Source organism: Mustela nivalis (genome assembly GCF_964662115.1).
Source record: "Mustela nivalis genome assembly, chromosome: 18".
NCBI classification, from domain to species: domain Eukaryota; kingdom Metazoa; phylum Chordata; class Mammalia; order Carnivora; family Mustelidae; genus Mustela; species Mustela nivalis.
In genome coordinates, this window is record NC_139037.1 from 6,791,831 (window position 1) to 6,815,349 (window position 23,519).

The window sequence follows — 23,519 nt, forward strand, 5'->3', positions numbered from 1 at the left end:
GCCTGCAGGAAGACCAGCATTTGTGTACCTGTGTTCGTGCCTCCCTGAATGCCCACAATGTAGACAGCTTGGCTTTTCTCCCAGGCCTCTGGACTCTCTCTGGTCCTGGACTTGCAGGCCTGCAGCCAGACTAATAGTTTCAGAAGGCACCCTCTTGCAGCATACATCTGTGAAAACGTGGCAGCCTCCAAGAGCTGGCTCTCCACACTAGCTGAGCTCCCACGTGAGGCCACTTTGCCCCCTGATTGGGGCATTTTGGTCAAGGCACCAAGAACAAGGAAGAAAAATATAAAATCTGTCTTTTCAGGAGTTCTTGTTCTTAAACTCAGGTTTGCAATGGTGTTAACCCTCACTGTATCCAAAGAAGCCTCACCCCCACCCTCAACACTGTCCTCAGAAGTGTGGGTCCCTTCCCCAGGTATGTGAGCCGGGTGCTGGTGCATGACCTGGCTAGGGACCAGAAGTGGCATTTCCTCTGCAACTCGTGGCTGTCCATTGATGTTGGAGACTGTGTTCTTGACAAAGTATTTCCAGTGGCCACAGAGCAGGACAGGAAACAATTCAGGTACTTTTTTTTTTTGTAAGCAAATGCTATTTATCATGTTTTTTCGTCTCTAGGGAAGATGCATCACAATCCATCTGAAGCAGAATAAAGTCACGTTTCAGCTCTCGTGCCTCGGTAGCTTCAAGCGTGTGACATTAATGACCAGTTTCTCTTGTTGGGGCTCTGGAGGGATACAGACCCTCTGACACAGAATTATCTTGGAGGTGGTGAAATGGTTGAACATTTATTCATATTTCCTTACACAGAACATAGAATAATAGAATAATATGTTTCATATGAGTGAACAGAGTGGTTTGAATGGTGATTTCATGTCTGCCCATCTGAGGCTCCTTCTTCAATCAATTTTACTCTACATAGGTGTTTCAGCATGTGTGTCCCTTAGCTTTCCTTCCTTCCTCTTACCTCTGGTCAAACACATCAAAGCAGGCTTACCAAATATTTGTGGAACTATCAGCAGAATATTGAGTAGAACAATCACGTGGAAATCACTGTTGTTGACAGCCGACCTCTCTCCTTATGCACCTTTACTGAGTCCAGGCCACTCCCACAGCACAGACTGTGGGACAGTCAAAGTACCATGCAAGTCTGAGGGGTGCTGGCATCAGCCACCAGAATGGGCACCAATCGGGAGTATCAGTTCCACACAATCTCAAGGTGAATGGGGGCCCCTTGTAAGTCCTGTGGTTAGACTAAATTCGGGACCAAAATCCTAGACTAACAGAGATGCCTAAGGAGAATATGGTACCATTTTCAGAAACCCTGTCTTGCAATTTTGATTCTCTTAAACTGAGTCTGAAGCTAAAGCCTGGGATTTTTAACCAATATCATCTAATGCACTAGGTATAATAACCCTAATAATACTTTAGTTATAGGATTATATTAAAATTACAACAAAAGTGATAATGGCTAACACTGACACACACTCACATAGATGTTGGCTACTTTGCCAAATGCCGTACAAAAATCATCACTTAATCCTTTCAGAAATCACATGAGGCAGTTTCTATTATAACCCCCATTTGACAGATAGTAACTGACGTGCAGAGAGAGAGTAAAGTAACTTGCCCGAGGACACACAGCAGGTAGGAGGGCCGCCTAGGATTCCAACCTCCTCTGTTCAGAACCCCCATCACTAACTAAGTAATGTTAAGATGCTGTATGTTTTCCACATGAGAGAAAACAGAGGATAAATCTAGAAGCAAACACCTCCCTCTTATCCCAAGATTGTTCCAAAGAGACCAGTCTTCTCCCATCTCTGCCCCCTTTCACTGCCTTTTCACAGGCACCTGTTTTTCATGAAGACGTCCACGGGCTTCCAGGATGGACACATCTGGTATTCCATCTTCAGCTGCGCAGCTCGGAGCAACTTCACCCGTGTCCAGAGGGTGTCCTGCTGCTTCTCCCTGCTCCTCTGCACCATGCTGACCAGCATCATGTTCTGGGGTGTTCCCAAGGACCCAGCTGAACAAAAGATGGACTTGGGTAAGTCCCGATGTCATGACACAGCTAGTGGTCAGTGGGTGTCACACAATTCCAGAGGTCCCAAGACCACCTTCAGGTTCAAGAAGTCTCTAGAACTACTCACAGAAGTCAGGAACACCATTATGCTCATTACAGAAAAAAGGATACAATTAAAATCAGGAAAAGAATGAGGCACATGGGGCAGGGTCCAGGGGAGACCAGGGCAGAAATTCCAGTTGTGTTCTCCCAGGGAAGCAGTGGCAATGGTCAGTCGTCCCAACAATGATGTGTGACAACACACATGGAGTATTGCCAACAAGGGACTGTCCCTAAGCCCTGGTGTCCAGAGTTTTTACTGGGGCTTGATCACATAGACATGGCTGACCCCCGCATGCCTGACCTTAGCCAGTAGCCCCTCCAGAGACTGAGGTGACACTGTGTGGTGAAGGCCCACACCATAAATCACTGTTAACATAGACTATACCGTGTGGCCCAAGACCTCGGGTAAACAAGGTGTATCTATTAGACAGAACATCCCAAGAGCTTAAAGGTCACCTCCCAGGAGCCACTCAAGGGCCAGGCTCATTTGGGCAAGGTCAGTCTTTACTGCACACCCACTTCTGGAAGTGGTGGAGAAAACGTTTCCATGAACCCCTTTCTTCCTCTGTCCTAGGTAAAATTGAATTCACTTGGCAGGAAGTGATGATTGGACTGGAGAGCTCTCTCCTCATGTTCCCCATCAATCTCTTAATCGTTCAGATCTTTCGAAACACCTGTCCTCGGGTCACTAAGGAGCAGAACACTGAGAAATGGGATAGGGGCTCCCCTAGCCTGGCCTCCTCACAACAGCCCATGGAGAATGGCCTTCTGACACTTGAAGTGGTGACCAAGGCATGTCTTCAACCTTGACGGTGTGGGGGCACTCTGGTCTGGGCAGAAATGAGAAATGGTTGGGGGAGGACTGGGGCTTGAGATCTGGCAACCCCATGATGGATGACAGCCTCAGCCTCCAAGATTCATCAATGACACACACATGTGTGCACGCACACATGCATGCATGTTCAGTTGGGCACATGTGTGCACACATGTATACACACTGTGCAGGTGCATGTGTATATATGCATCCACTTATAGACAGGTATACATGCATGCGCACATACATATACAAAGGCATACACAAACACACATATATATGCCTTTGCACACCTGTACATGTACACACATACATATGCACGCACACCTACCATAGACATACATACACACACGTGAACACACACATACACACACCTACATATATACACACACTTTTTGGGTACATAGTGTGTACACAATATTATACCTTTATCATAGATCACAGCTGGAAAGCCAGAGAAGGGACTCCCTCTGCATTCATGCACTCAGTAAACATTTCCTAAGCACCTACTACATGACGCACTTTGAGAAATACAACCTGGAATGCGTCAGTTCAAATCCTAGAGAGAAATGGCTCAGGGTGATCCAACATCATGTCTGTGGGCAAAGCTGGGATTCAAACCCAGACTGCCAAGCCCCAGAGTGAACGCTCTTAACCACGATACTGCCTCCCTCACCTTTGCTCATGTTCCCCTTACCCTACCTGGGCTGACTGGCAGGATATGTGGAGACTCGTCAGCTCGCTGTTGAAAGCTCTGAAGGTGCCATCACCTGCCTCCGGCTGGGACTCAGCAGCGCTGATGGACATCAATCACCTTCTGGCCTTGGTGCAGGAAGTCGTCTGTCTGCAGAACATGGCAGGGCCGGAGCTCTGGGAGGAAGCCAGACAGAGAGATGACCCTTTAATGCTCCCTCTTGGGTCTCTACGAGCAAAAGGTAAGTCATTATGTTTCTGAGCTGAGAAAGGGGGCACATCTGGACCAGGTGGATACAGGACTCAGGGCCGGCTCTGTATCACTAGGGAGTGAACATGTCCTACAGGGTCTCCTCCCTCACCGACCTCCACTGCAACCACCTGCCATCACTTCCCTCTCTCTGCACACAGGCAACCCGCTCTCTTCACAACACCAAGCTGCCTTCCCACTAAAGACCATCCCACATCTTGTCCTTCCATCTGGAATGTTCTTAGCATCTCCTAAGCATCTCTTGCATTGCTTTTATGCCACCCTGCCAAATCATGACTCGTGGGAAGAGCTGTTTAAAGTCTGCAGCCAACTTTGCTGGACTGTGAGCTCTGTGAGGTCAAAGCCATCTGACTGTTCTGTCTCCATCGTTTCTCTAGTGCCTGGCCCTGTACAACACACAGAAAGCATGCAGCAAACATGCATGGGGTGATGTCAGCATAGGAGATCATTATGGAAAGCACAAAGCAAAAAGGCAGGCTGGTCTTTCCTATATGGTAAGAACAGCATTGGCCAGCCTGGTAACTCTGGGTACTGGCTCTGCCATTAATGGGCTGTGTGACTTTGGACAGGTTACTTCAGTTCTCTGTGCCTCAGTTTCCTTTTCTGTAAAGCATTGGGGGATGCAACGTCAAACCAGATCCATTTCCAAATGTGAGGGGAAGGACACAAGATGATGGACAGGACAGTAAAAACATTAAAGAACACTGAGTTGTAGAGTGAAAAAGTCCCTCCTCCATTCTGTTCCAGACTTTCCAGGAGCAAATCTCAGTTTGGTACAAGTGTGTCTTTAACATCCTTTTAACACTTGTTCTGTTTGGCAGAGAGATCGCAGGTCTCAAACTTGGAGCTTTTTCAAAGAGTATTCAGCTAGAATTTAGTACCATTATTTCTTTCCTGTCCATCTTCCACCCACATCAATGCCACCAGTGTTCAGACCAGGCTGTCCAACAGAACTGCCCACAGTGCTGGAAATGTTCTGCATCTCTGCACTGCAGTATGAAAGCCACAGGCCCCCTGTAGCTCCTGAACACTTGAAATGTGGCTGGTGTGACTGGAAAACTGCAGTGCTCATCTTTTTTTTTTTTTTTTTTCTTAAAGATTTTTATGAAATTTATTTGAGAGAGAGAGAGAGAGTGAGAGAGAGAGCATGAGAGGGGAGAACGTCAGAGAGAGAAGCAGACTCCCCGCAGAGCTGGCAGCCCGATGTGGGACTCAATCCTGGGACTCCAGGATCATGACCTGAACCAAAGGCAGTTGCTCAACCAACTGAGTCACCCAGGTGCCCCTGCTGTTCTCTTCTTAATTTCAATCAATTAATGGGGCCAGTGGCTATCATAATGGCTGGTGTGGGTTAAGAATGCTGCCATTTTTGATACACCAGGCTGATCACTGTCTAAATCTTCTTTAGAACACAGACATGGATGAGTTCTACAGAATGGGGAATTTGAATTCATAAACTGTTGGCCACAATGATGTAGTGAATTACATTTCTGGGACTGAGGTCGGGATCTGCAGTTTTAACAAGTCACTCAGGTGACTTTCGAGCACACTTAATGTTGAGAGTCAGTGCCCTCAAAACAAAATCCCACATCCTTATTGGCCAGGTCATGCTGACCCCATGGTCAGCCCCATCTTGACCTCCATGATCCAGCCACCCTGGAGGATTTGTCCCAGACAGTTGGACTTGGGCTGCCCATGAAGGCTGTCTTGCAGGAGCTCTGCTAATGCCTGGACTGGACTCCTAGCCTTGAGTCTGGGGACTTTGGTGTTCATAGCAGAGGCCTTAAAACAGGGACTCTTGAGTCAGCCAGGCCCTAGGGCTCTCCCTGCTGCAACAGTAGCTGTGCAACTTTGGACAAGTTGCTCAGCCTATGACTCAGCTTCCTGCCCTGTAAAATGGGAGTATTGATCCACTTTGCCTCTTGGCTCATTCTGAGGACTGAATGAGGTCATAAGACACAGGAAAACTTAAACCCAGCCTGGTACAAAGCAGGTTATTCAGTAAGCGGTGTTACAATTGATTGGGAGTGATGGTATCTTCCAGAAACATTGCCAGAGGGCTTGCAGCATGAAAGCTGTTGATGTCAGAACCTGCAGCTGTGGCTTCAGTAAGGAGGGTAAGGGAAGAGGCCTGAGTCAGAGGGAGGCAGAGTTGATGTTGTCCCAGACCTTCACTGTCCTCTAACCCGAGCCCAGTTGCACGCTTCTCCACAGTGCTGGTTACCTTCCCACTCATTCACGTCTCACTAGTGACTGCAGAGGAGCCGTGGGGTGAGTGTGCTCTCTCCTGCCACCTCCCATATCTGGTTTCACATTCCTCTTGCAAACACCGGTCCAATCAGCCTGGACACTGACTGCTCTGGGAGGCAAGCCCAAGCTTCCCCTAGAAGGAATCAGGAATAGTGGATATGTTCAGGGTTTTTTTCTTGCAATGAGTAATTTTGTTTTTTTAAGATTTTATTTATTTATTTGACAGAAAGAGATCACAAGTAGGCAGAGAGGCAGGCAGAGAGAGGAGGAAGCAGGCTCCCCGCTGAGCAAAGAGCCTGATGTGGGGCTCGATCCCAAGACCCTGGGATCATGACCTGAGCCGAAGGCAGAGGCTTTAACCCAATGAACCACCCAGACGCCCCACAATGAGTAATTTAAAACAGAAAGACACCTTTGTTTGTTTTAAAACTTTTTAGAAAGCTGAAATTTGAACAAACCACTGTATAAAAACACTCATGAGATATTCGGGGGAAACTTGACCTCTCACTGGGTATTTCACGCTATTAAGGGATTATCGTTACTCATTTTAAATGTTGATAACGACATCATTATGGTTTTAATTTTAAAAAGAGTCCCTACATTCTCTAGAAGCATATTAAAATTAAAATATCAGTGACATGACCCGGGCCTTGGAATTTGCTTCAAAATCATCCACATGATTGTGGATGCCACAATCATGGGTGGCTGGGTGCCAGGGAAACACAACTGGTCATGAGTAGTGAGTGTGTGTGCAGGTTCGTCTCATTACTCTACTTTTCTAAGTTTAACATTTTTCATAATAAAAAGAAGTTGAAAGCAAAAGATTAAGACTAACACTATCTTTGGCACCAGGCAAATCTTGTGTATATTAAAATAATAATGTATTTGCTGGGATGCCTGAGTGGCTCAGAAGGTCAAGCGTCTACCTTCAGCTCAAGTCATGATCCCTGGGATTGGGTCCCATATTGGGCTCCTTGCTCAGCAGGGAGCTGGCTTCTCCTCTGCCTGCCATTCTCCCTGTTTGTGCGTGAACTCTCTCTGACAATAATAAAAATCCTTAAAATAATATTTGCTGATAAGCTAATACCATATCTAGGATTTGCTTTAAGGTATTCCAGAAAAAGAAGAAAGTCAGGGGAGGGGGCAGAGACAAAACAATATTGGCAAAAGGTTGGTGCTTGCAGCAGCAGGTGATAGATACTTATTCTGTTCTCTTCTGTCGATGTGTACAGAAATTTTGAGAATGCCCTTGATAAAAGGTGAAAGAGGAACGTATGAATCCTAACTGGCCATGGAAACCTGGTAACTTTGCCCATCTTACTAGATCTCTCATGCCATGGTGCATAGGAAGTGTTCAATACTGAAAGCTGTTACTAACGTTGTTCAATGGCAGGCAGTCGGCTCTGGCATTCAGCACCAGCTAATGTTCTCTGTCCTGTCCTCCAGAACAAATGCGATGCCTGATGCCAGAGGTGGGCCCAAGTGACCCTCAGAAGGACAATGCCTACAAGCAGTGTCTCTACCTTCAGCTGGAGCACATGGAGCAAGAGCTTCAGCTGGTGGGGCCCTGTGGCTTTCCCCAGAGCCAGAGCCACGCCCAGGCCCTCAGCCAGTTGCAGATGCTGAAGGGCTGTCTGGGGGGACAGCTGGGCACCCCACCCCCAGCATATACCAGGTAATCCTCTCCCCTGGGTGCTGAGTGGGCGCTGCCCCCCAGTGGGGTGCCTGCAGAAAGACTATACCCCTGGCCACCTTGGAAGGATGTTCACCCAGATCACATGTATAATATGAATAATATATTTCCTCAATTCTAAAGATCCTTTTAAAGAGAGATAAGCCAAAGACTATACTTTCAGGGATTATTTCTGACAAACCATAAGAGACTCTTAATGTCACAAAACAAACTGAGGGGGGCCACGGGGAGGAGGATAGGGAGAGGGTGGTGGGGTTATGGACACTGGGGAGGGTACGTGCTGTGGTGAGTGCTGTGAAGTGTGTAAACCTGGAGATTCACAGACCTATACCCCTGGGGCTAGTAATACATTATATGTTTATTTAAAAATTTAAAAATTAAATAAATAGAATTAAATATGTGAACATGGTGGGGGGAGTGAGATAGGCCAGCAATTTACAGGAAATTTCCCCTCAGAAAAAAACCCAAACACCAAGTTATTAAAACTGCCCTTTGAGGTGGGTACCAGATACAGAGGTGGGTATGAGAAGCCAGAGAATACAGAATAGCCCTTTGAGTGGGTACGAGGTACAGAATCTGAGAGGTCAAGGAGCTTGGCCACAGTCACACAGCTGGGGAGGGTAAAGTGGGATTTGAACTTGAGCCTGGGAGGTGCTACTCTGATCATACCCATCCTGCATTTCAGCTTCCTGATGGTGAGCAAGCGTCCTCGCGGCCTGCCCTGGTGGTTCGTCGTGGTGGGCTGGCTCCTGGTGGCAGCCACCAGCGGCGTGGCAGCCTTCTTTACCATGCTCTATGGTCTGCACTATGGGAGGGCCAGCTCCCTGAAGTGGCTCATCTCCATGGCCGTCTCCTTCGTAGAGAGTGTGTTTGTCACCCAGCCCCTGAAGGTCAGGCTGCCCTGGACCCCTCCGCCCACACTTTCCCTCCTGCCAGCTTCCCTGTCCTTAGGCTCAGCTGTTCTTTGTCTATTCCTTACAAACATACACAGCACCTTGCTGGAGAGGTGGTGCTGGTAGCAGGTAGGGAATTGTAATGAGCTTAATCACTACGATAATCCAAGTTCTGGGACAGGGGTTCTGGGACAGAGATTCTAGGCCAGGCCGAGTGGCTTATCAAGATGTGGCGGTCAGCATCAGAATGACCCTCAGGAGGGTCCCTGCCTCTGTTCTATATATGACAAGAGGTTAGGAAGGGAAGGTCACAAATATCTTGCCCTAGGTTACATGTATATACCATATTTCCCCAATTAATACCATATTTCCTCAATTCTATATTATATTCTATAATATATAATTATATATAATTATAATATATATATTCCATAATTCCTCAAATAATACCATATTTCCTCAATCCTAAAGATCCTTTTAATTGTGATATAGGCCAGCAATTTAGAGGAACTTTACCTTCAGAAAAACAAAAACAACAACAACAAAAAACACCAAATCATTAAGCCTGTGTGTCATTTGGAAGACACACTCCTATTTCTGAAATGTAAAGTTACTGTTAGAGTTGGAGAAATACTGAGCCCCAGCCTGGAGCTTGGAGCCAGGGCTCCCCCTAGAAGGAGTCAGGTGGTAGGAATATACTGTGTGTGTGTTGGGGTGAGGGGGCAGGGGCTGCAGAAAGGAAGGGACATTGACATTGAATCTTTACACCTATGAGACTCTCCAAATCCCTAACCCCCATTTTACCTGATAGTCCCCAGTTCTTTCCTGAATACCCTTTATCTGCTGATTTAAACAACTCCCGACATCTCCTCCAATCTAGTCTGAGAATAGTAAGAATGGAGACGTGAACCATTCTGTTCCCAACCAAAGCCCAGACTACTACTAAGCTCATGCTCTATTGGTGCAGAGGTGAAGGCATGGATGGAATGAAGAAAGGGGGAGGGGAGGAGGGAGGGAGAGAGGGAGGGAGGTGTAATTCAGCACTAGAGATAGTATAAGAAATAAGAGGAGACAATCTTTTTTCCACTGTATATTTTTTCCCGTTTTGTCGAAGATTATTTGACCATAGAGTTGAGGGTCCATATCTGGGGGCTCTCTACTCTGTTCTACTGGTCTATGTGTCTGTTTTTATGCCAGTACCATGCTGTCTTGGTGATCACAGCTTTGTAGTAAAGCTTGAAATCTGGTAACGTGATGCTGCCAGTTTTATTTTTGTTTTTCAACGTTTCCTTAGCAATTCGGGGTCTCTTCTGATTCCATACAAATTTTAGGATTATTTGCTCCAGCTCTTTGAAAAATACCTGTGGAATTTTGATCGGAATGGCATTAAAAGTATAGATTGCTCTAGGCAGTACAGACATTTTAACAATGTTTATTCTTCTGATCCAAGAGCATGGAATGGTCTTCCATCTTTTTGTGTCTTCTTCAATTTCTTTCATAAGTGTTATGTAGTTCCTAGAGTACAGATCCTTAAAAAAAAAAAAAAAAAGAAAGAAAGAAAGAAAAGAAAAAAGAAAGAAGAGGGAGCTCTATCAGCAGGGGAGTGCAGGTGCGAAAGTGCAATGGGAAAGCTCTGGTATGAGAAGAAGGGGGAGCTCAGGATTCACTGTCTCTGTTTGGTGGCCAGGTGCTCTGGCCCTTTCCCTTCACAGCCACATCCCCTCTTGGCACAGAATGGCCTGGTTCCTACCTTACTTCCTCAGAGCACGGTTCTGTGCCCAGGACACAGATGTGGCCTTGATCCTGACCCCTCTCTGATAAGGAGCTGGCAGTGTCTAACCCAGGCCTGGGGTTCACAGTGGGTGTTTTTCAGGTGCTGGGCTTTGCTGCCTTCTTTGCACTGGTCTTGAAGAGAGTAGAGGATGAGGAAGAGCCGGTGGCCTCCCTCCCAGGACGTCTGTCTGGCCCAGGTAATAGTGCATAGGTGGAGGCAGGGGCCTAAAACCCAATGAAGATGAGATGGCCCTACAAAGCCCAGTTGCTGACTTTTTGCCCCATCATTTCTTCACCCCTGACTGAGGAAGCACCCCCAAACCCTCCAAAACTCTCTAAAGCAACCCTGTTCCTTCTCTACCCCAGCTTTTGTCTCTGGCACCAAAGCACAACCCCTTGGCCAGAAGAGGCCCCTTGGGGGCTGCACTTTGCACGGGCGTCATTCTCTGTGTAATCACAAGCAAGCAGCTTTCTCCTCCTAGGCTCAGGGCCTTAGTCTTTAGAATGAAAACCAAAACCGAAGATGCTTACAGGTGGGCTACAGAGTTCCAGGACAAGGGTCTGTAAACTACAGCCATGAGGCCAAATCTAGCCCACTTTCCATGAATGAAGTTTCCATAAATGAAGTTTTATTAGAACAAAGCCATACTGACCCCTGCTGGATGAGGCCACTGAGCAGCCCCATGTCCCGCAGCCTGGTCTCTCATTTCACAGCCTAAACTCCCGAGAATGCCTATAATAAGGTAATCACAAAACAAGCGAACAGAAAGAGTCAACACTCCAGCAGTGTAGGCAGAGATTCTGACATTCGGGGAAAATACAACGGGAATAAACAAAAGGCATAGCCATATTATTGTACTGATATTATTACATAGTGTGGTTTCCTCCTCATGGGCTGGTATTCTTCCACTCTAGGATAGGGTTTGAGCTTGTTTTGTTTTGGCTTTGAGGATCCAAGAGGTCCATTAAAATCTTCCCAAGACAAAAGAGTAATTTTTGTCCCAAGAGACGCCAGCTTCGAGAACAATTAAATATTCATTCAGTCATTCTTTTGGCAGCCACTCAGGGAGTACTCGCTGTGTGCCAGGCAGTTCGATGGCTTAGGACCATGATTTACATAAAACCCACTCATTGTGAGTGTGTAACTCATTGATTTTAGTAAATTTCTAGTTGTGCAACCATCCTCCTAATTTGTCATCCTCAAAGGTTCCCTCTTGACCATTTAAAGCCAATCCCTGCTCTCATCCCTGGCAACGCAGCACAGGATAGAGCAGGTTGCCCTTGGAAAGCACAGCCCACAGGGAGACACACATTAAACAAGTAAACAACACAAGCGCAAAATGTGAGAACTCAGGGAGCACACAGGAGAACGCAGGCCTCTCTGCTCAAGTAGTACCTATGTTGGCTACTGGAGCCTGGCGAAGGGAGGGAATGCACACTGGGCCCTTGCAAAGGCCCTGAGGTTCATCAGAGCTTGTCATTTTACAGTGATTACAGACAGTGTGGACTAAGCAAGGGAAACTAGGGGGAGAATGGTTCAAGGTGATGACCGAGAGGTGGGTGGGGAGCAGAGCCTTGTAGCACCTGGGTGGGTGCTGGGATTCCGGAGTGCTGCAGAGGAGAGAGGCGTGATCTATCTTGTGATTTGAGAAAGATCACTATGGCTGCTCTTAGGAAACCAAAAGTACTGGGTCAAAAGTACCAGTGGGGAAAAGACTACTGGAATGGTCCAGATAAGAGGTGACATGTCCTGGCACTGGGGGTGGAACGGAAGGCATGGATTCAAAAGACATTTGGGGTAATATGCCCCTATCAGAATGGCTCTAAGTAAAACGTAAAGTAAAAAATGCTGACAAGGATGCAGAGAAACTGGAGCGGTCACGCACTGCTGGTGGGAATGGATGCCGTCACTCTGGAAAAGTTTGGCAGTTTCTTTCAAAAGTAAAAATGGACTCACCATATGCTGCAGCAATTGCATTCTTGGGCATTTATCCCAGAGACATGAAGACTTATTTGCATGCAAAATCTTGTATATACATGTTCAGAGCAGGTTCATCTAAAAGAGCCAACTGCCGGATGCCTGGGTGGCTCAGTTGGTTAAGCAGCTGCCTTCGGCTCAGGTCATGATCCCAGCGTCCTGGGATCGAGTCCCACATCGGGCTCCTTGCTCGGCAGGGAGCCTGCTTCTCCCTCTGCCTCTGCCTGCCATTCTGTCTGCCTGTGCTCGCTCTCTTTCCCTCTCTCTGACAAATAAATAAAATCTTTAAAAAAATAAAAAAATTAAAAAAAAAATAAAAGAGCCAACTGCTGCTCCTAGGAATCTACCCGAGAGAAATCACCTGTATGTGAATGTTCGTAGCAGTGTTATTCCTAATAGCCAACACTAGTAATGATTTAGATATGAATGCATGACAGGAGTGTACCCATACCAAAAAAGGAACTAAATACTAATTACACAACATGGATGGACTCCAAACCGTTATGCTAAGTGAAAGAAGCCAGACACAAGAAACGATGCACTGTAGGATTCCATTTATATGTAATATCCAGAAAAAAAAAATCTATAGAGACAGAGAGCAGATTAATGAGGCTAAGGGTAGGACAGACTGGGAGTGGGGACTGACTTGACGGGGACGTGAGGGAACTTCCTGGGTTGATGAAAATGTTCTAAAACTGGGTTATGGTGATGGTTGCACAACTCTATAAATGTACGAAAATCATAGTATTGTAGATGTCCAGTGGGAAAATTTATGAAAACTATAGTTCAATAAAGTGGCTTAAAAAATAAGATACTTAGACATGACAGGACTTTGAAATATTAGTGACCCTCCTTCTTCCATCCATTACAGCTTTGGGAACACTGGGCTCTGTCTTAGGGTTCAGGAGCACAGGGAGGGGAGGGTGTTGTACTTTCAGTATGAAGCGAATCCTCCAGCTGGAGTAGGGTCAGAATTTTGAGTATAGGGATGGTGGTGGCAGAGGCATGGAGGGCAGCATTGAGAAGTGGCTCCTGAGGGGTAGGAATGGCGGATCCTGTTGGTCCTGGTGAAGACAGGAGGCTTCTGGTTGCAAAAGTTGAGGCTGGTTCCACTGCCTTTTGGGAGACAGTCCTCATGTCCTTGCTTTCACAGACCCCTCTGCCTTGTTCCGAGCACGACGATGCAGCAGAAAGGACATTTACCAGCCACCTTTGGCCGCTGACGTCGAGAAGATGAAAACCACCCATCTCAAGGAACAGAAGGCATTTGCCTTCATCAGAGAAATCTTGGGTAGGCAACCAAGGTCACCCACAAGCAGTCTCCTCACTCACTGGTTGTCAGCACAGACTTCAACAGACAACGGTATAATCTTTGACAGACCCACACTGTCTCGCCCCAGCTTCTCCCCTATACTTAAAATCCCTTGGTGGCCCCACATGGCCCTTAGGATAAAATCCAAACTCCCTACTGTGGCTCTGCCCACCCTGGGTCACCTCTTGCAGCCCGTTGTGCTCTGAGCTCTGGACACACCATGTCCTGCTGCTTCTGGGACTCCTTCACTCTCTGGACCCTAGGCCTTTGCCCAGGCTAATCTAATCTGCCTGGAGTGTGTCTCCTCTCCTCCCCATCTTTTCTTTTGACTAAGTCCTTATTCTTTAATTCTCAGCCCAAAGACTATGTCTTTGGAAAGACTCCCCAAGCCTGCTTTCAAACACCACTGTGTATCTTAGTCTGGGTTCTCCCATAAGCAGATTGGGGTACAAGTAGTTGCTTTGGAGGTGATCCTGGGAAACACTGGTAGAGAAAAGGAAAGTATAGAAGAGAAGGGAGGTGAAAGAAGGTGTGGTGATGAGTGGGTTCCGTGTGAGAACTGGAGCTCAGTCCCGCTGGGGACCTCTGTGGGGGTTTATAGTACACACCTCCAGGTTGTCACACAGGTCACTGGTGAAGGCTGCTCTCAGGGAGGACATGGACCCTGCAGCACTCCTGCCCTGCACTCCCAATGGTTGAGCACATACAGCCACACAAATGCAGAGAACAGGTGAGCTTGCATAGGAGTAGCAGCATGTTACAGAATGAAGAGAGCCTAGAGGTGTGGGCAGAGCCCCAATTCATCCCAGGGAGGGCTTGCTGGGATGCATATTCCCAGGCCCTGAACCCAGAGATTCTGGGTAATACTCTGCACCCCCCACATTCTGGTGGCTGGCCTCCTAAACTAAATCTTTGTATGTAAGGGGCCCTTACATCACACTCACCTGTCCACAGGTGAGCTCCACGAGTGCTCAGAACACAACTGTCATTTTCATTGCTCTATCCTCAGCATTATAACATGGCAGAGCCCCATTTTCAGAAGATTCTTTTTAAGAAATGTTCATTTGGCGTGAACTCTGGGCAATCCCTATTTTTAAGTGCTTAATAAATATTAATTTATTATAACCTTATGAAACAGAATTATTATCCCCACTTCACAGATGAGGAGAGTAAAGCAGAGGGGCTAAGTACTAGTTAAGTCACTAGTAAATCTAGTAACTAGGGGTTAACTAGGGGTTAAGCAGAGGAGTTAAGTCACTAGTAAAGCACATAGACAGGAAGTGGCGGAGCCAGAATTTGAACCCAGGTGGCAAGCTCATATCTGCGGATTTAACTCCTTTCCACTGTCTAAGGATTGGTTCCACTGTCACTAGGGGGCAAGAAGCTGGTCTACAAGACCTCAACTATTCTGAGTTGTATGCCATTCTGTTTCCTGCCTTGGGCTTGGTGGGATTTGGGAACCCTGCCTGACCGGGGGTTACACCTCCACTTTCAGCATACCTGGGCTTCCTGTGGATGCTGCTGCTGGTCGCCTATGGGCAGAGGGACCCCAGCACCTACCACTTCAACAGACACCTTGAGCACAGCTTCACCCAAGGCTTTTCAGCTGTGTTAAGCTTCAGAGAGTTCTTCGTGTGGGCCAACACCACCCTCCTGAGCAACCTATACAGTTATTACCCAGGTACTTTTCCCTCACCTGAGGACAAATGTCAGCCCCCTTTTGCAGACTGCTTTCTAGGAACAGGAGTGGGTCACCATCACCATCAGCCTCACAGAGAGCCAATAACCACAGGACCATATGCTTTGAAAGAGAGACCCTCAGAAGGCTGTGTGTGCACAAGAGAGGGGCCCTAAACCTCCCCTGATGCAGAGTGGAGGACATTGTAAGTGAGAGATACATGAGCATGAATCAGCTAGGCAGAAGCAGTATACCGGGTGCAAGGGACAATAGGGGGAAAGGTAAGCCTGAAGTAGCACAGCACGTCCCTGGAATTACAAAGTGCTGAGTGTGGCTGCAGTGTAAGGTATGAGTTGAGGACCAATTAAAAGTAAAGCAAAAAAGGAATAGGGGTCAGATCATCAAGGGTCTCAGAAGTTCTATTTTATGCTTAAGGAAATGAGGCATTGACAGTTTCTTCGGGAGGGAGTAACATAATGGAATTTGCACTTAAGAGGGATCATTCTAGAATCATGTGGAAGTTGGAATAGAGAGTAGTTAGGATGCTAGAAATGATGGGGCTGATGGAGGCATGAGAGGAAGGGGTGAATGGAGAAATGAGCATGGGAGCAGACAACAGTGAAGAGGTAGAGTTGATGAGCCTTGACCATTAGGATATGAGCATTGAGAGAAAGGGCACAAAAGGTCTCCAAGTTGATGACCAGGTGGTGGGGGTACCATTCCTCAAGAGAAGTTATGCAGGAAGTAGACCACACATAAGCGTGGAAGATGAATATAGCCTGTGATTGGCCATGAACCACTTACTCTTGACTGTTTTTACACTGGGTACACTGAAGTTCATGTTAACATCCAGGCCAGGATGCACTACGACAATTTTGATGGCTAGGCTGACCCACCTGTTTTTCATTTCCAGGCTTTATCACGGATGGGAATTCTAAGCTGGTGGGCAGTGCCCAGATTCGCCAAGTGAGGGTCCGGGAAAACTCTTGCTCTCTTGCCCCACAGCTGCAGGCTTCTCTCAATGGATGCCATGCACCATACTCTCTGGATATTGAAGATCTGTCAGACTATGGGGAAGGCTGGAATGCCTCCATACCCAATAACAGCAGTGGCTTTTCCCAGGCTTGGCAGTACCAGAGCCAGAGCCAACGCCGAGGGTATCCCATCTGGGGCAAACTCACTGTGTACCGGGGAGGAGGTTATGTGGTCCCCTTGGGGACTGATCGCAAAAGCGCATCAAGGTAAGACTCACTTGACTCACATATACCCACGGAAAGCCATTTCCTAGGGTCTGGGTCTTATTAGCAGGTGCAGCAAAGCTCATTCACGTCATTGTAGGGAGGAACTGGGGGACACAGAAGTATTCAGATTGTATTTCTGGGTCCCTGGAAACTACAATCTCAAAGTCCCTCTCCAGCACTCTCGGCCTGGTGGCTGAGTCTGGTGGCCTCTGCTAGAGCCAGTGTAGGGATATGGAGCTCTACTACACAAAGACATCTACTACCAGGCAGATAGGAAGTGGCTAAGGCTAGTAATCTTAGCCAAGAATCATGCTTTTATGTGCAGCGAATTATAGTAGCAAGGAAGAACACTGAGTTTGGAGCATTCACTGTTTCTATAGTGACAGAAGCAAACCTGCTCTTTATCTGAATGGCATTACCTTATCCCTCGAGGTTTCTCACTGCAAACACAGCCTTAAGAAATGGCTTGGGTAAAGCCCAGCCAGGAACTTGCATTCCTGGAATACTCAACAAGGTGGAGCAGGGGCATCCAGGGCCTATGCAGACCGCCTCTCCCAGCATACTCCAGAGTTAGACAGTCCTAAGTGTGAAACCCTGGCACTGCTCCTGTTAGCTGTGTGTCCCCAGGCAAGTTAGTGAACCCATTTGCACCTCAGGCATCTTGAGGAACACAGGAAACAAAACCCTAAAGAGAACAACTGACAGGGGTCAACTGACAGGGGTCCCCTGGGATTCAGGACAGGACAGGAATTGTCAGTTTCCGTGTAAGAAGTGTTTTCCTGCCACTTGCAACAACTGATGTTCTCTCTTCTAACCACAAAGCAGGACACAGACCCAGTGGGCACAGGGCATATCTTAAAACAGGCCCATCACTATTAATGCCAGTAATAACAGCTGTCCCTATTTCACACAGACAAACGACACACTGTTGCATTTTCTCTTCACAATGTTCCCAAAGCACTGGTGTTACCACCACCCTAGGTAAGGAAGCTGAGTCTGCTTGCCTAAGCCCCTGATTTTCTATGTGGCTCCTCTCACACGGGTGGTCCTCAAACTTTAAAAAGTATCACACCCACCTGGAAGGCTCATCAGAACACAGATTTGCAAAACACAGATCCCTTAGAGGAATTTGTTTCCAAAGATCTGGGATGGGGACTGAGAATCTGCATTTTTACTGAGTTTCCAGATGATGCGGATGCTGGCACTATGGGGAGAAAAGGTCCTGTAAGTGTGGCCCCCAATGTTCAGGAGACTATGCGTGCCAAGACACTGCACCATTGGTGGGAAACTGATCACTCCCAGGAGGAGCCCCCAGGTCCTATGGCCCAGGGGACGGAGCAGAGCCAGAGGGAGAAATTTCTATAGGAAACCCTGGCCTCCTTCCTGGACAGGGGGGCAGGGAGCCACTGTAATTGGAGATGTCCCTAAACAGTCCTTTTCCTACAGAATTCTCCAATACCTCTTTGACAATACCTGGCTGGACAGACTGACCAGAGCTGTTTTTGTGGAGTTCACCGTCTACAATGCCAACGTTAACCTGTTCTGCATCATCACTCTGACCCTGGAGACAAGCGCCCTGGGTGGGCAGCCTCACCTGTGACCCCATCTATAGTGTTCTAGAAGACAGACACCCCTCCCTCTGGGCCCCAGAGCCAGAGTTCTGGGTCCAGTGTTGTTTGGCAGACTTGGGGATGGGTCTTGGTTCTTCCTGGGCACTCAAAGGTCGGGTTCCAGCATTGCTCCAGCCTTATTACTAGTTGCCTCCACTTCTCTCTGGCCCGTCCCCAAGATACCCTGAGGGAACCAAACTGAGAGTCTGAAGACAGCTCATCGTCTTCAGCTTCCTACTCTGGGGAAGGCAGGCTGGGGGGCTGGCAGTGAAAGGCTGGAGAAGGGGTGACCTGGTAACAGATAATTTCACCTAAAACAACATTTTACAACTTGTACCTCAACCTACAGGAAGAGGTACATTTTACATTATTTTCCAATACACTCACATACAAATATACATAAACTGAGACAAAAGCTTCAAAAATATTTTCCTTCACTACATGCAGTATACTCTGATATTCTGTGTTCTGTTCCATTTCTTTCTTTCCATTTCCCGCCTTCCACCTCTTTTAAAGCTATCATAATCTATTGAAAACACTGACCCAAAGCTTCCTCAGCTAATAACCGATTTTCCTAAAATTCAACCATCTTTCCTCTAAAAATTAAGCCATTTTTAGTATCAAATTACATTTTTAGTAAAACAAATACATACCTGTAGTTTTTAAAATTTCAGAACCATGTAAAGTGAAAAGTAAAAGGCCTTCAACTTCCATGATCTCTGGCCACTACGAAGTGCTTATTTCAAACCCTTTTGTTGGGGGGAGTATTTGTATCCCCGTGTTCTCCTACTCTTTTTGCCACCTTTGTGGATTATAAAGACCAACTAAACAGCCTGTCCCCAAACACATCTGATTAAATTATGTGTTTCTACAAATGAGAAATGAGGAATGGGTTTCAGGTCTGGTTGGTTCAAGCAGCCCACTGATGTTGGCAAGGACTCAGGTTGTTTGTGTCTCTCTGTTCTGACATTCTCATGGTTGGCTTTGTCTTCAGAGGCAGAAGCTTTATCAGTCAAACTGTTTTTTTTTTTTTTAATCATTACAAAATATCATTATAATACTCCCCCCAAAAGACAAAACACACAAATGGATGAAAGATGATTCAAAAGAAGGCTGAATTTCAGGAATACTGGCCAATAGATGAATTGATCTTCAGTGAACTCTCTTTAGGTAAACCAGTTTTAAGTGAGCCAGCCTGGAGTAAATGAATGTTCAGTGGGATGGTGTGCTTTGGCTGGAGGTGACTGAGGACACAAATGGCTGATACCAGATGCAGAGGATAGGAAGCAGCTCTTCCAGCTATGCTTCCTGCATCCCCTCTAATATGTTCATTGCCTTTGACATCCACTGTGCACCCAGTCCCTTGGGTCTGTGGGTCTGAAGGATATTTACCTTCTCTTCTGCCCTTGCCAGTCCTCGGAAGGGCCCGAGCTTGCATCATGTCACTGATGCCTTCCAGTCAAAAGTGGTGGCTCTGAGCGGGTGGGTGACTGGGTGAACAGAACACGTTTTGCTTCCCAGGAACCTTCCTTACACATGTGAACCTGCAGAGCCTGCGCCTGTACCCCTTCACTGACGGCTGGCACCCCTTCGTGGTAGCAGCAGAAGCCATCTACCTCCTGTTCCTCCTCTACTACATGGTTGTGCAGGTGAGGGGTAGATGACAGCTCCATTGGATGGAAGCAGCAGTGTGCCTGTCCCCTCTCGTGGACCTCCCCTGGAGTGAGGGTTGAAGAAGGGAGAGGGGCACATTCTGCTAACCTGTTTGCCATGGCATCCTTTTGGTCCTTCTGCAGTCCTGAGGGCTGACCCAGCTCAGGGACTAGCTTTCAGGACCTCTCAGGAACTGAGACTCAGAGGGTGATCCTTCCTGGGTGGGGAAGGGAGAACTGAGACCCTTCAAAAACATCAAAGGTAGCCAGTGGCTCACCTGTGGTCCCTGGCAATTAGGGAAAAAAATCTCCTTTGCTACCTTTAAATACCACCATGTTGCAAAATGAAGGTGCAGATGTTGATAATGATGGTGGTTTGAGGAAGCTGGGAACTCATTCCAAGCTCGGTATATGCCCCTGCCCCACCAAAAATGCAAATCAGACATCTTGAAAGGGCATCCCCATCCCCTGCTCAACAGTCACAACCACCACTTTAAAGTAAGGACGGTACTTTGAGAGTTTACCACGTGAAAGACATTGTGCGAAGAACCTTTAATACCAGGAGGGGGCGCCCGGGTGGCTCAGTGGGTTAAGCCTCTGCCTTTGGTTCAGGTCATGATCTCAGGGTCCTCAGATGGAGGCCTGCACAGGGCTCTCTGCTCATCGGGGAACCTGCTTCCCCCCCTTTCTCTGCCTACTTGTGATCTCTCTCTCTCTCTCTGTGTTAAATAAATAAATAAAATCTTAAAAAAAACAAAAAACAAAAAACAGGAGAAAGGTTCTATTGGCTCCACTTCACAGAGTAGGAAGCTGAAGTCCAGAGACATTTAAGGAATTTATTCAAGGCCAAAATTGAATCCAGAGAGTCTGCTCACTGAACTTGACACTCAACACCTCTGTTGCACCTCAGACTTATAAACCTGGATCCCACGGGGCCTCTGGGCATCACCAATGCAAACCGAACAGGGAACAGTCATCAAATAACAACCTAAGAACACCAAAGGAGGCCCATCCAGTCCCCACCCCACCACACCCCCCAGATCGCTCCTCCCTCTCTGGGTTGCCCTCACCCTCTGCCTGCAGGGGCAGCACAACACTTATCTCCAAAGCCCTTAAATCTTTTTCAAAAACGCCACTTAAGCAGTTCTGAAAATCTTACCCTCCTTCATCCCTTTTTAATGGAGGTAAACTTTAGCCTCTTAGCAGCCAAACACTAATCAGTTCTCCTGAAAAGTAGGGAGGAAGAGGGAAATGTAACAGACCTGGAAGATTCTCTTTAGTGGGAGTGAAATGCATGAGGCTTAGAACTTGCACAACATAATACCTTTGACATGTGACACCTGATGGGGAAAGATGATTAAAACAAAGTCTCCTACCAATCTAGAAAACCTGTCCACAAAGGTAGAAAAAAAAAAAAAACTACTTTAACAAAATTACCCCATTTTTTAAAAAATTTTAAAAGATTTTTATTTATTTATTTGGCAGAGAGGCAGGCAGAGAGAGAGGAGGAAGCAGGCTCCCTGTTGAGCAGAGAGCCCGACGTGGGGCTCGATCCCCAGACCCTGAGATCATCACCTGAGCTGAAGGCAGAGGCTTAACCCACTAAGCCACCCGGGTGCCCCAAAACTACTCATTTTTAATTGTGGTAGATAAAGATATATAATATAGAAGTTACCCCCCGCAGCCTCTTTAAATGTACAGCTCAGTGACGTTGCATACATTCACATTGTCATGCAACCATCACTACCACCCATCTCCAGAATTTTTTTCCTCTTACAGAACTGAAACTGTATCTGTTAAACAGTAACTCCTAACTTCTCCCAAGAAAACAACTTTTCTTATTGAATAAGCGTCCCAGGCAATCTAGTAAGAAATTCCAAAGACAGAAAGGAGTCTCACTTTTGCATACTGCAGAGCTAATGGGATCCATTACACATTCATCCTTAAGATAAATAGTAATGAATCCTCAAGAGGATGCATGGCATCATCTGTCCTACTAGTCCACCCTAAATTCAGCTAGTAAGTGGGATGGCCACTTTTATAACTGCCTTTATCGAAAGGAAAAATAAATGTACATGTTCACACTAGGAGGTAATTGTGCAACCTGGAACCAGGTGCCTACCACTTGAGGCTTAGAACTTGCACAACATAATACCTTTGACCCTCCCAGAGAAACTGCAAATGAAGGGTACTACCTTCCTTCATGTTCACCCTTCAAAGAGAAAGCTCCCAGGTCCTTTAGAAAAACATTCCTGAAGCTAGTTTAACTTTCAAGAAGATTTACATACATCTCAAAGGGGCAGAGAAAGATTTCACAATGATAGGTTTTCTAAAGTAAATGCTCTATGAACGAGTGGGATAATTAAATATTTTTCTTGTTAGATGCTGTTACTCTTATGTGCCCCCAATTCTACAACCCACGCTGGTGCTGAAAGCAGATGAGGTGTGTGCACAAGGCTGGGGAGAGGCCCCAGGTACTCTGGGGCTTCTTTATTGAGAAGCTTCTCTAGGATACAGTAGGCCCCTGCTGGAGGGTCATCTTGGGTGCTTTGAAGAGCCATGGTGGAAGGGGTGGGGAGGCACAGTTCTGGCTATAGCATGTGGTAGAACCTCCAGCTCTTCTCCCAGGGCAAGCTCATGAGGAAACAGAGGTGGTGCTATTTCTATAGCAAGTGGAATCTTCTGGAGCTAACCATCATCCTGGCCAGCTGGAGTGCCCTGGCGATGTTTGTGAAGAGGGCCATCCTGGCAGAACGAGACCTCCAGCACTACCGGAACCATGGGGAGGAGTAAGTGGCTCTGCCTCGGGGCCCAACTCCCATATTAGACCTGTTTCCTCCAGCTCTGTGGCCCCAGGGTTGAGGCAGGGGTAGGGAGGGTGGTCTGCGGGTGGTGGTGTGGCTTTTGAAATCTTGTTGATCCTCAGATCAGGTTCACTCTTGAAAAACATAACTATAACTACCACTTAGATTCAGGTTTGGGGCCTAACACATCTGTAGTTGAGAAAGCTCTTTAAGACAAAATAGAACAGTATCTGACTTTTGAAAATCTTACCAAAACATAAAACCATGTGACACCCTGTGAAGGTCCCTGCCCAGAAGATGTAGCAGCACACCAGTCTGCCTACATCTGATACCCTTTACAAAGTGTCCACTCTGCTAGGCAAGAGGCACTAGCCCACCAGATGCTCAGGAGAGCCCACAATGGTACATGTTGTTACTACTTGAACGTGAGTTTGCCTCTTGGTGGGTGTCCAGCCAAAACACACCACCAAGCCAAAAGAGTAGGAAAAGGCAGAATTTTGTTTGCAAAAAGTGAAGGAGAACACCAAGGATCTTTTCCAAAGCAGTGTCTCCTCAAACAAAACTGGTGGTTTTGAGGTAAGGGGGAATGCATATTTGGAATGGGCTTGCAGGCACGCTGGGAAATACACCAGGGAAATACACCACAGCCTTGGGGCAGAAGTCATCTTAGGATAATTGAGTCCAGGTCAAAGTCACTCAGGCTGGCAAAGGTCAGCATTATCAATTCCCTGG

General features: G+C 46.9%; 1 protein-coding gene and 1 long non-coding RNA gene across 4 annotated transcripts in view; one reads left to right on the forward strand and one right to left on the reverse strand.

Moving 5' to 3' along the window:
• The window catches only part of LOC309853205 (polycystin-1-like protein 2), a 160,645-nt gene that overhangs the window by 130,721 nt on the left and 6,405 nt on the right, over nucleotides 1–23,519 (forward strand). Inside the window, exons 28-40 of the mRNA XM_082711039.1 lie at nucleotides 419–565; nucleotides 1,848–2,047; nucleotides 2,700–2,917; nucleotides 3,658–3,874; nucleotides 7,600–7,828; nucleotides 8,532–8,736; nucleotides 10,613–10,709; nucleotides 13,644–13,781; nucleotides 15,298–15,483; nucleotides 16,394–16,721; nucleotides 18,168–18,301; nucleotides 19,853–19,980; nucleotides 22,612–22,772. Of these exons, the coding sequence (XP_082567165.1) occupies nucleotides 419–565; nucleotides 1,848–2,047; nucleotides 2,700–2,917; nucleotides 3,658–3,874; nucleotides 7,600–7,828; nucleotides 8,532–8,736; nucleotides 10,613–10,709; nucleotides 13,644–13,781; nucleotides 15,298–15,483; nucleotides 16,394–16,721; nucleotides 18,168–18,301; nucleotides 19,853–19,980; nucleotides 22,612–22,772 (2,388 nt within the window). The remainder of the gene's footprint in view (nucleotides 1–418; nucleotides 566–1,847; nucleotides 2,048–2,699; nucleotides 2,918–3,657; nucleotides 3,875–7,599; nucleotides 7,829–8,531; nucleotides 8,737–10,612; nucleotides 10,710–13,643; nucleotides 13,782–15,297; nucleotides 15,484–16,393; nucleotides 16,722–18,167; nucleotides 18,302–19,852; nucleotides 19,981–22,611; nucleotides 22,773–23,519) is intronic.
• LOC309853212 overlaps nucleotides 1,941–23,519 on the reverse strand; it is a 45,667-nt gene continuing 24,088 nt past the window's right edge. The window contains exons 3-5 of one of the 3 annotated variants that reach the window (XR_014305574.1): nucleotides 6,128–6,286; nucleotides 3,642–3,809; nucleotides 1,941–2,026 (exon numbers count right to left, since the gene is read on the reverse strand). This is a non-coding gene — a long non-coding RNA (uncharacterized lncRNA). Of the gene's footprint in view, nucleotides 2,027–3,641; nucleotides 3,810–6,127; nucleotides 6,287–20,096; nucleotides 20,202–23,519 lie in introns of those variants that run through there. The other 2 variants (XR_014305573.1, XR_014305575.1) reach the window with 2 other exon arrangements.